Genomic DNA, 12,880 nt, shown 5'->3' with positions numbered 1-12,880 from the left:
GTATTGCTCACTACGCTACTTTTTTTTAACAAAAAGTAGCACATACTACGGAAAAAAAGTAGCAACTACAGTAGTTTCACGACTTTTAGTGCGCAACTTCCGACCACTGATCTTACCTGATTCGGGTATGGGGATTTCTTCTAAGATTAGTTTTGTTCAGAAAGCTGCGGATATTTTTTTTTCTTTTGTCTGAATATGCAAGTTTATAAAGTACCAGGGGTCTGTCCAGACATTATGTGAAAGGTGGGTTTTTGTAAAATTGTGAAAAAATTACTCGTAATTTGTGAATATAAAATAAACGTTAAGTCACATTCTTTCAACCAGGGTCCTGCTTTTGTGAATTTGTACAAATAGGGTCCGGTTATTGCAAAAAACTTTCTCAAGGAGTTTTTAAATTGCAAAGACATAACAAGATTATTCTCAACACTGTAAAATTATAAATAAAAAAAATTAAATTTTAAAAAATAAACAGCAATTGCTGCTACTAAATTAGAGATGCAACATACAAATATTTGGTATTTAGCCTATACTGCTGAACGCAGAATATTCATTTCGGACGAATATAGGAAGAAGCGTCTGACGAAGACAATACTTATTCGTTCACATCTGTCTTTCTTTCCCCCCACCCCACTGGGAAGGGTTTATTCGATTAACAAAATAATAATGAAGATAAACAAATTTGTGAAGGGTCCGATTAAAAGAAAAATCATTTTGTGAAGGGTCCGTTTTTAAGTTAAAATATTTTTTGAAGGGTCCGTTTTTATGAAGATATTTTGTGAAGAGTCCGTTAACGGACCCAGATTTCTTCTAAACAGACCCCTGTCATCCATCTTGAAGTTTTAACTTTAGGGTGGTTCTTTCTGGTAACTGAAATGCAAATTGGATAGAAATTTTTTTAAAAAATATTTTGATATATTATAAATATTTTGATATATTAAAAATATTGTGGTATATTTTATTCAAAATTTACCACATCTTATAAATGACAAATCATTTAATGAAGGAGCCAAGTTAAATTTGGTAACTATTTAACAAACAAAAAAAGAAGCTTTTTTCCAAGGTTTTTAAATTGGTGGTTTCCTCTTAGTTCGGAATTTAAATAAATCGGATCCAAAGGGTTAAATTAAATTTATAAATCCTAAAATCAAAAAGAAATTTTTAAGATTTATTGCCACTTTAAGAATGAAATAGTACTGAGTATCCATAGTTGTTGGCAGCAATGTCATAACCTATATCATCACAAACTAAAAGGTATTATCGCCTTAGTTCTACCACTCTCTACGTATCAGAGATGTGGGGACTACTTAGTATACAATAGAGGGAATTTTAAAAAATCCTAACTAAGAATATTACATAAAAACTGTAGCTTGTTGAGAGAAACTGATTGCTGATTTAAAGCCAACGCTGAGAAACAAAAGATCTGTGAAAAATCTCAAGCTGAAGACAATTTTTTTTCCCTCAGTGTTATCCATTAGTAGAACTTCTCATTTCAGACATTGTACATGTTTCTTTGTTTGGACTTTACCCATGCATCAAGAATGTAAGCAATGAGTGATAGTTGTGTTTATTAATAGCCTGGAATGCAAAAGATGCCAGCAAAGACAGGGAGATAAACAAAAACGCACAATTTAAGCATAAACAACAATAACAAAAGCAATCTTAAGTAAAATATCGAAAGTAATAATGCAAAATTACTCAAATTTGCGTAATTGAAAAACAACGATTGCCGTTACATAATGTATAGGAAAGTTTTAAAAAAAAATTGCATGTTTAAAGTAAATTGTTAGCAAAATAGTAGGGACAATAACAAAACAACAATAACAAAAGCAATCTTAAGTAAAATATCGAAAGTAATAATGCAAAATTACTCAAATTTGCGTAATTGAAAAACAACGATTGCCGTTACATAATGTATAGGAAAGTTTTAAAAAAAATTTGCATGTTTAAAGTAAATTGTTAGCAAAATAGTAGGGATATTTACAAACAATAAGACGACAATCCAAAAGCGAAAACTGAATCGTTAAGTATTCAGAGACAAAAAAAGTTGATTTGACACATTTTTGAAAATTAGAATGAATAACATGAATTGATTTTAGAATGTAAGCAAAGTAAGATATACAAAAACAAAAAGAAAACCTTGAGCATAAAAAGTTAAAAGTAAATATTTTAAGAGTATATAAGATTATAATATTGCCTAGAGGAAGGCAAACAATCGGTTATCTAAATAACTTAAGAATCAAAGTAAGCAAAAAGTGTTGAGATAAGAAACAAAACTTTTGAAGCTATTTAAAAAAGTGTAAATTTGTGTGTAAATTATTTTAGCGACCAATTTATTAAAACTTTTGTAGAAAAAGGAGCAGTTGGCATCCCTGGGCATGGGTTAAATGGAAGTTAAAGCTTTAAAATTTCCAGTATCGTTACAAAAACTTGATACCTGTTATAAAATGAAGAGATGCCAACTTGCTTCACTTTTTGGAAAATATTTTTCAAGCGGTAGTAAATTTTATGTTTTGAATCTTGATTTTTGAGGAATGCCACGGTTGACTAAAAATGTAAAAAGTGGTATCTAATGAAAAGCAAAAATATATTAAAAGAGATTTAAATTAGCAAATTTTTCTTTCAGTTTATATTGAAAGTAACTGCAAATAATGTGTTTTCAATTTAAATATAAATAATTTCCAATGTAATTCATGATGGCAATTTCGATTGGATAATTAAATAGAGTAAGTAAAAAAAATTAATTGAGTTTTAAACACTGCTTACGTTTTTTAGTCGCTCCTAGCATTCTTGTTAGTAAATGTAAACAAAATTGATTTTGCACACCACTATACATAAATAATTGGAACATATTTTATTTTACAACCATCGTTGAACAACCGACCCAATTTTTGGGGCTTGCAACTACTACTGTACAACTCCGCAGCCTTGTAATTTTGAACTCAATCCAGAAGACAAGGGAACTCCTGGATCAAGTATTGGGAGAAATTTGCCTTCGTGGAGGACTTTTTTATAGAACTAACTCGCATTTGCGTTACATAGAGAGGGAAAACACGAAAACTTTCCACTGTTAGCCTGATTGCAAGGGGACTCTAACCCATGATCCGTCTACCACTGAGGATATTTTACATCCCCACTGTGATCGGTGCAAGCCGGATGCGGAGTTCGTATCGACCAGCCATCGCTGGGATTCGAACTCGGTTTACCTATTGGAAGGCATATTAATGCATTTTTGTCATAATAATCTTAACCGGTTAACGCCCAGCGTCATATATTTAGGACAGTTCCTTTTTTCAAAGACATTCATTGTGATGGGAAACTTTTTTCAGCATTTTCATTTATCTGGGTGAATTAAAAGATTAACAGATACCACAATGATTTAGTTATTTCTGATTAGATCTAGAATTATAAGGAGCAAGTACGTTTTGATCTATCAAAGACTTTTTGAATGCCCTAACAGTAGAAAAAAGAATTAATTTCGATAATATATTAAACCACTTTTTCCATAAAATCACTTTTTGTATCATTTCAATTTATAAATTCGGGACGAAACGGGTTAAGGAGGAGCCTGTCAAAATTTTCCGACATTAAACAGAATTCTAAAAGTTTTAGTGTTTCCACTACAAAAAAAAAAAAATATTATGAAGAAAATAGAGCAGTTTGTATATAAGAGAATGTTTCAAAATCTGTGGAAAACTTGTTTAATGTAACTTTATTAACTGTTTTTCCTTCCTCTTTTAGAATGGATGACAAAAATTGTTACAGTAAAAGAATCTATCAATGTTGGCTGTTACTCAGACTCGTGTCGTTGTGGATAACTCTACAGACATGTCAAGGTAAGTTTATCAAAAGAAAAAAAAATTCTTTTAGCTTCAACAGGATTCTGCACTCGAATTTTTAAAAATTGTGATGAAAATGAAAGAAATACACATAATTATGACTGCCAGTTACATATAAATCAGAAAATTTAAATTTTCAATTAGTAACCACCCTTACAAAAATTTAAAGTGTTTTTGAGGTTTAGTTAAGGTTGTTTTGAGGTGTTAAGGTTGATTTAAGGTTTATTTGAAGTTAATTTCAAAAGCAACATTAAGCGATCAACCTCTCAAGGTGCATGAACTTGTTTTTATTCACACTTGTGGTTGTTGGAAATCTACTTTAGAGCCATCAACTTAGAGAGGTTAGAATTAGATTAAAGAAAAGCTTTTAAAATGTTGGCAAAATTACCAAACGTTCTATCACTCAATAAAATATTTTACAAATAGCGCAGTAGTTTGCAGCCTTGTATTTTTAATTGTAAACTATTTAAAACTATTTCCTTTTTTTGGGTGAAAAATAATCCAATGCGTATTACTACGTTTCCTGCAAATTATTTTATAGTACAGTAGACAATTGAAAATCAACGCGTCAGAATTTTTGCTAATTTCGCCAAAATTTTAAAAATCTCACATCAAGAGAGCTGTAACGCAGTAGCTTATAATATAAACATTTGAATCATTCATATGTGGTGGCGATGAAAATAACTTTAAATCAAATGTACAAAACAAAGATCATTAAATTCATAAACTTAAAAGAAATTTTCAGAGAAAGTTGGCAGCCATGCATGCATGTTTAATAGTTATAACCATCTATTAAAAAAAGTCTTAGTTGCCATGGGCATTTTAACCTTTTCGGGACGAGAGAGTCATAAATGTACTCGTTGGGAATCAGAATCAGGATAGTAAAAAATAAAAAGCGGTAGCTTAAGTTTGGGCATGGCTAATTTAACAGACTTATTTTTTGTTTTCACTTTAAATCGAACACATCCAATCCATGTGTGTTAAAAGTGTAACCATACAATTTTTAATTCGAATTATATGAAGTAAACTATCATTAACCCGCCCACAAATAAACTGCTATATAAAATAGTTTGTCTACCAATTTTAAAAGTATCTTTTTTACCCTGATTATCGACACCTTGAGAATGCATATATGACTCACCCGTCTCAAAGAGGTTAAGTACCACGGGAAAAAAAAGCTTGTAGTACAATATCCACACTGTTAATGAAAAGTATCTTGGTCTGGCCAGCTCGCAAATTACAAATTCTTCTTCAAATCCGCAAAATAGAACTCAGACTTAAAAACTTATTCTACATCTCACTGATCCACCTAATCTTAACTTACGTATCTGCAGCCTGATGTAACATATCCCCATCACTCCTAGAGATAACACACCTAGAGAGATCACAAGTAAGATGACAAAATAAAATACTCCGAAAAATAACTTAAGCTTATCCGAAATAAGAACATGCATAGCGATCTCAAGATTGAGTTTTTTTTAGACCATCGTATTGCAAAATTAAACTGCAATTTTTGAAGTTATACTTCTTATGCGACTACCAACAAGGTTGCCTTAAACGTTTAACGCTACATTTTTATTGGCCGGGAAATCACGTGGTAGGATCCAGTTTTCCCTCATTCATTTCCATATTGTTTTAGTTCTCACTAACATAAAAATAATAAAAGTCATAAAACTTTTGTTTTTCTATAAATATTTTTTTAGTTCGTTTTGATACACATATAATTTATTAGGGAGCAGGGAAAAGAGTCGTTGAATGGAACTAGTGATCCTTCTACGACTGCTGATTCTTCTACAATTAACGTCGCAGGTTACGAAGTTTAACTTCTTCTTTATTAAAAAAAAAAAAGCCATAAATTGAGATACCGCAGGATTTATGGAAATTTTTACTTTTGAAAACCTGAAAGAAGACGCATACCTAGAGCCAGTGGCAGCTTATTTTTGTAGCGACGCAGCTTTAACTAGAAAAACAAAATATTTAATTTTCTTTTCACCGCAATTTGCATTCCAGTTACCAGAAAGAACCACCTTAAAGTTAAAACTTCAAGATGGATGGGAAAAGGGCCGTAAACGACTTCAGGCACCCATATAAATTTTGATGATGATGATGGTTGTAGTGCAGCTGTAAGTGACTCTCTCCCATACTATAAATATGGATGCTCCCAAAAAGAGGAAATAACCAAAGGTGATCTCCAACTCGGGTGTATTCCACCCATATCATTTTTACCTAACCTACCCCTCAGACAGAAGTTAGACACAAAGAACAAACTTACACTCTGCTACCGCTTCCGTAACTCTCCCACACTGATCTGCTATTGCACACTGCCACTACTTCAATAGCACTATAGTTTGTCTACAGAAAGAACTCCCCTCGCCACGAAGTCAAAGGCCGTCTGCTGCTATAGGAATAAGAAATAGCGCATTTCAAAGAGAGGAGCTTCTTTTACCCCTTATTCCCTTTTCTCTCGCCGACCAGAGTCAAAATAATGAACCAACACATCTATTTGAAATAGTTAAACCTCGTAACCATAGTAACCGCCACCTATCCAGACGAATGGCTTTACATAGACAAACTATACCTAGGGCAGGGGTGGCGAACCTTTATACGCCAACGTGCCATTTTCTCTAATAAATTGCTTTAATGAGGTCATAGACGTGTCGTCAAATAATTTCAACTTCGTGATTATTGGGAAAATAATAATACTAAATACTATCAACTCAAAACTCTTTATTTACATTGAAAAAAATGCATTTTGCAATGTCTCAGTTATACAAGTAATTCAACTTAAAGTAACATGTGACTTGTTGCAGATTAGATGACCAATAACTTATATTAGGTTCTAAGATGTTAGTTTAAGCAGGACTGTTGATTTGTTTTGCTAATTATTTATTGTTAGCTTGTTTTTTACGGTTATTAATTGTTTTTTAGTATTAATTTTTCATTTTTTTTATTAATAATTGTTTAATATTTTGTTTGTTTTTGTGAATTTTAATTTAATTGTTACATATGCTTCATAGCGTAATAACATTTGTGTAATAACAATTCATAGTGTAACAATAATTGTGATCTGTGGAGTGCCCAAAATATTGTGTCGCGTGCCATTGGTTCGCCATCCCTGACCTAGGGCATCACCATACATGAAAATGAAAAGTGTCCAGACAGGAGCATCGTGTACATCCTTTGTCTAAGTTGTAGTGCAGCATTCTTTAATACAAAACGGCTACTCATTCGAATGTTTCTTATCTACATTCTTTTTGCACGAAATATAATTTTTCGTGACACTTTTCCTTTCTTGTTCATGCGAGGTTCATTCACTTGTAGGTTTTCAACATACGTCATTATTGTAAGAAAAGCATGAATGAAATCTCTTTACGAACAATTTTTTAAGTAAAGCTTTCAAAAAGTTTGGTAATGTTGCCGACATTTTAAAAGTCTGACTATAAGACTGCTAGAATATTGCAGCGTTTCACAAGAACTTTAGAAAGTTGCCATCCATGTTTATATGACGGGTCGTTAATACAGTCCATGGCCAATTTATTAGACGCCCTATAAGATTCCATGTAAAATCTTAATCATCAGGTGATACTATACAGCTTTATTGCTTTTACGCAACTGAAACCGGTTTGTACTTGTTTTCGCTCGTGCATCAGTTGGTAAAATTCGACGATATATATAATATAAATTCGACGATAGCATATATTAGACGATGTATTATATAAATTAGAATATTTATTATATCAGGTATTATATTAGCATATTACAGTCAAATCGCTATAACTCGAAGTACGATAACTCGAATATTACTATAACTCGATTTTTTTATGAGGTCCCGACCCTCTTATCTTCAATTTCATGTTAATTATTCTCGATTACTCGAATTTTACTCCCTTTAACTCGATTTTTTTTGGATCTTTTGAAGCAAGAAAAAAAATCTAGGAGCTGATATCTTGTCCCTTCCTTTGCAACACACACACAATGTCTTTTGCACTCTTCATGGAGAAGCTGAAGCTGTCTCTCTTGAAGTATGTGAACAGTGGTTAAATGAAACGTTGCCAAATTTACTTCAAGGATACAGTTAAAATGATGTCTTCAATATTGATGAAATCGGTTTATTTTTTAAATGTCTTCCAAATAAGACTATGATGTTTAAGGATGAAAACTACTCAGGGGGTAAAATGAGCAAGGAACATTTGACTGTCCTAGTTGGAGGAAATGCGCCTGGGACAGAGAAATTGCCCTTACTTGCTATCGGAAAATACCGAAATCCCCGATGTTTCAAGAATGTAAAAACGTATCCTTTGGATTACAAGTCTAACAAAAAGTTTTTGATTACATCAGTATTATTTGAAGACTATGTAAGAAAATTGGATCGGAAATTCTTCGCTAAGAAAACTGATACTCTTTATGGATGAAAACTGATACTCTTATGGCACAGCGCATAGTGATCTACCTAATTTGAAAGCAGTAAACTTGCAGTTTCTCCCGTCAAACACAACAGCAAAGTTGCAGCCGATGGACCAGGGTATCATAAAGTGCTTCAAACAGTCTTATCGTAAAAGGCTTGTCAGAAAAATGATCTTAAATATTGTAAGCATTTAGAAGATTTGTAATTAATAAGCATTAATTAAATAATCCGGCAATATATTGAAAGTCCAAAACCAAAACTAACGGTAAGTCGAACTTCCGATATGTCGAAGTTTTTCGTCAGTCCTATCAGATTCGAGTTATCGAGAATTCACTGCATAATAATTAGACCAAATTATTTGACACACTGTAGTTTTTTAATAATTGCATGTGTTACACGTAATTATATGTAAGACTTTTATATTTATGCATACATGTAATGGGTTTTTATTCAGGAGACTTTTTGTATACTTCCTATTTGTATTTATTTTTAACGTATTGCATTACAATGTTAAACAATTCATACAAAAACGTAAACAAGTTCAAACCGGTTTCAGTCACCTAAAAACAATAATGCTGTATAGTATAACCTGATAATTAAGATTTTATGTAGAATCTTATAGTGCGTCTAATAATTTGCCAAGGACTGTAGATTGAAACGAATTTAGTGATTATTTTAAGAATCTCAGTAAAGATTACAGGCAATGTTTTTTCTTTAAATTAAAATCTTCCATGAGATAATGAATTTATCCCTCATTAAAAGAGAGACTTATAGATTTATCACTAATATATATATATATGTATATATATTAGTGATATATATTAGAGCATGAGTGTTTGTTTTTTAGTCTTCTTGCGAATTTGAGGTTTGTGGTTGATTTATTTTATATGCTTCGCTATATTACAAATTCTAACAAATAATCCAGACGGTTTTGAAATACATCCTTTTGAAATATGTGACTAACCTTGAATATATTTTGCGTAAAAAAAATGTTTTTTTTTCCGTGCACGGAAAAAAATAAAAGAAAAATTAAAGGAATTTCATTGCGACACGAAATAGTTGCCTCAAGATGCCTTTAGTCATAGCGGATGTGTAAAATTTAATGAATGATGTTCAATATCTTTTAAGATGCCTGTAGTCTTGAAGTTAACCGTATTTTTATCTGAATTTGAGGGCCATATAATGAAAAATAATGCTTTTAACTAACTTTAATTCTCTTATTTTACTGCTCTGTGATACTAAAGAAAATAATTCTCACGAAAAATAGACATAATTTTTAAAGAAATATAAAGAAGAAGAAAAAGTACTCTTGTAGTCTTGATCCTTAACTTTGATATTAATTAATTCTAGTTCAGAGAGCATGATGCAAGAAGCATTTTTGCAACATCGGATATTTAACAACGAATTTTTTCACTGAAACAATAACTAATTAGAGGTATTTTTTTTTCCAGTGGTAGTTGAATGCAGAAATTTAAGAACAAATAGAATTTTTAATGAACTCTGAATATAACCTTTAACCTTTTGACGCAGAATTTTAATCCAACATTATATTCATAATTTTTCAATATTTTGTATTTATTTAAGTCAAAATAAGTGAAAAATAATATATTTAACATTTTAATAATTTATGATTATGAAATACAGTATGAAACACTGGTGCATTTATCTATGTTAAAAGTTAAAATTTTCCAAACACAGTCCAGTCCTAAACAATTAACTTTTCAAATTAGCACTTATTTCGATCTTAGAGAAACAGTTATTCACCATTGAATCTACAAATAAATTATTGATCCATTTTTTAATATAAATAGAAAAAAAAAATTTAAACTATGCATTTTGATTTTATACTTTAATATAAATATATTTTAACTTGTTAGTAGAGCTTTAGGAAAATATATTAAAGAGTTAAATCTGTTAATCTTTAATTTGTTTAAATTTTTTATTGATAACGATGAGCATTTCTTTAAAATTATAATTTATCGAAACATTAATACACAACATGAAATAATTCTATCCTATGATTCTATGATTCATATGAAATAAGTTTATGATTCTAAAAAATAATTCTATGATTTCTATGAAATATTATTATGATTCAATAAAATGATTCTATGATTCGATAAAATAATTTTAAAATTCAATAAAATGACTTTAAAAAATTTTTCCTCCCTTCTATAAAATGATTCTATGATTTTATGAAATGTTTCATATTAATCATTTCATGGAAATTATTACATGATTCTATCTATAGAATGATCCTACATTAACCTTTCAAAATGAAACCATTTGTTTTACTGAAAATGAAATGATTTCATGAAATGAAATAACTATGGAGTGATTCTAGGATTTCTATGAAATGATTCTATACAATTATTCTATGATTCATATGAAATGAGTGAATGATTCTACAAAATATTTCGATGGTCTCTATGAAATGTTACCATGGTTCAATAAAATGATTCTTTGATTCAATTAAATAATTTTAAGATTCAATAAAATGATTTGAAAAAAGGTTTTAACTATTCTATAAAATGATTCTAGGATTTTATGAACTGTTTCTTATGAATCATTTCACAAAAATTATTATATGATTCTACCTACAAAATTATCCTACATTAACATTCCAGAGTGAAACCATTTATCGTTTTACTGAAAATGAAATGATTTCATGAAATTGAAATAATTATGAAATGATTCTGAGATTTTTATGAAATGATTCTGTACAATTATTCTATGATTCATATGAAATGAGTTTATGATTCTATAAAATAGTTCTATGATTTCTATGAAATGTTACCATGGTTCAATAAAATGATTCTAAGATACGATAAAATAATTTTAAGATTCAATAAAATTACTTTAAAAAAAAAGGTTTTACAATTCTATAAAGTGATTCTATGATTTTATGAAATGTTTCATATCAATAATTTCATAGAAAGTATTACATGATTCTATCTATAAAATGATCATACAATAACCTTTCAAAATGAAGCCATTTGATTATTTTACTGAAAATGAAATGATTTCATGAAATTGAAATAATTATGGAAAGATTTTAGGATTTCTATGAAATAATTCTGCGATTCCATAAAATGATTCTATGATTCATGTGAAATGAGTTTATGATTCTATTAAATAATTTTAAAAAATGATACCATGGTTCGTTCAATGTTATTGTTGTCGTAGGTCATTAAGGCATAGGGGTTGAGATTGTTCTTGTTTTCCAGTGACGCCCTCTATGGTCAAGAATTTGACTTTTGCCATACCCATGAGTCACTCCCGTTTACAGAGCGAACCCATTCATACATCTATTCATTCATCCAAGGATCGTAATTTTGACCTGAACCATAAAACGATCAATCTCCAATCCAGTACCCCCAGAGGTATAAAGTGTTATGGGAACATGGAGGACTTCGTGACCCGACAGATTTAAAAAGCACAAGTCAACATTTACCACATGAGGAGTCTTCGGCAGGCTGGATTCAAACTCCTTTTCTCACGAACATGAGTCTAGCGCCCTACCAACCAGGCTATCCCGGCCTGCCATGGTTTATTAAATGATTCTATGATTCGATAAAATAATTTCAAAATTCAATAAAATTATTTTAGAAAAAGGTTTTACAATTCTATAAAATGATTCTATGATTTTATGAAATGCTTCTGTATGTAGAGTCATTTCAAAGATTCTATCTATGAAATGACTCTACATTAACATTTGTAAGTTAACGTAGATTCGTCTTTTTTTTTAAACAAAATATAATTTGCTTTAATGCTTTTTATTCTAATCAAATTATATCTGATATTCCATTTGTTTTTTACAAGGTCAATGCCCGCTTGGTTCGACATCCTTCGAAAAAGTGGCCGGAGCATCCCTGAGAGGTCAGAGACTGATGCCGTTATACAAGGGCACGCAGGGGGAGTCTTCAGTCACTTATGAATGCCTCTCCAGGTGTCGAGCACTATCGGATTGCAATTCCATGCTGCTCAGTTACACAGCTCAGAACTGCATGAAGTCGACAGTGACATCGGAAGGACGCCGAAGTGACATCGCTGTGACATCTCCGCCATCATCCACCAGTTACTTTGAGAAAATATGCCTCACTGGTAAAATATATTTATTTACAGGGTGCCCAAGTCAAAATTCTTGATGGTCCCATCATAAAAAAAATTTGATGGTTTATGTTGGTTTCAATGCGATTCATGATGGTGCAGCATCATTTGATGGTCACCATCATCCAACATTTTCCATTATTCGTTCATGGTTTTTGATATGCCAACAAACTACCATCATTCCATGATGAAAAATGCTACTTTAATGCTATGATGGTTAACCATCAAGAGACGTTTGATTCTCAGGGATCAACAATCCATGATGGTTCCAACTGTACATTTTCATGATGGTTTAATGCGAATTCTTGTTGGTTCTCAGGAATATAACATCAAAAAAATATTTTTTTATGTTGAACCATCATAAATTAGTTCGAATTCCTACATAGGGATGATGGTTGTTCATGATCGTTCAAACATTTGATTTCTAAAAAACTATGATGGAAATTTCTCATGGTTCAACAAGAAATAAACCATCAAAACAATTTGCTATTCTTATGTATGACCATCTAAAATCAGTCCGAATTCCAAC

At 31.0% G+C, this 12,880-nt stretch overlaps 1 protein-coding gene across 4 annotated transcripts in view; it reads left to right on the top strand.

The window, feature by feature from the left end:
* LOC107437961 (uncharacterized) overlaps positions 1 to 12,880 on the top strand; it is an 89,632-nt gene that overhangs the window by 46,816 nt on the left and 29,936 nt on the right. For all 4 annotated transcript variants that reach the window (XM_016050113.3, XM_016050112.3, XM_016050114.4 and 1 more), the window contains exons 2-3: positions 3,739 to 3,833; positions 12,064 to 12,345. In XM_016050113.3, the coding sequence (XP_015905599.1) occupies positions 3,740 to 3,833; positions 12,064 to 12,345 (376 nt within the window). In that variant the 5' untranslated portion in view covers position 3,739. The remainder of the gene's footprint in view (positions 1 to 3,738; positions 3,834 to 12,063; positions 12,346 to 12,880) is intronic.

Source organism: Parasteatoda tepidariorum, chromosome 9 (genome assembly GCF_043381705.1).
Source record: "Parasteatoda tepidariorum isolate YZ-2023 chromosome 9, CAS_Ptep_4.0, whole genome shotgun sequence".
NCBI lineage: Eukaryota > Metazoa > Arthropoda > Arachnida > Araneae > Theridiidae > Parasteatoda > Parasteatoda tepidariorum.
Note: the sequence above shows the minus strand (reverse complement) of the source record. Positions and strands in the feature narration are given on the sequence as shown.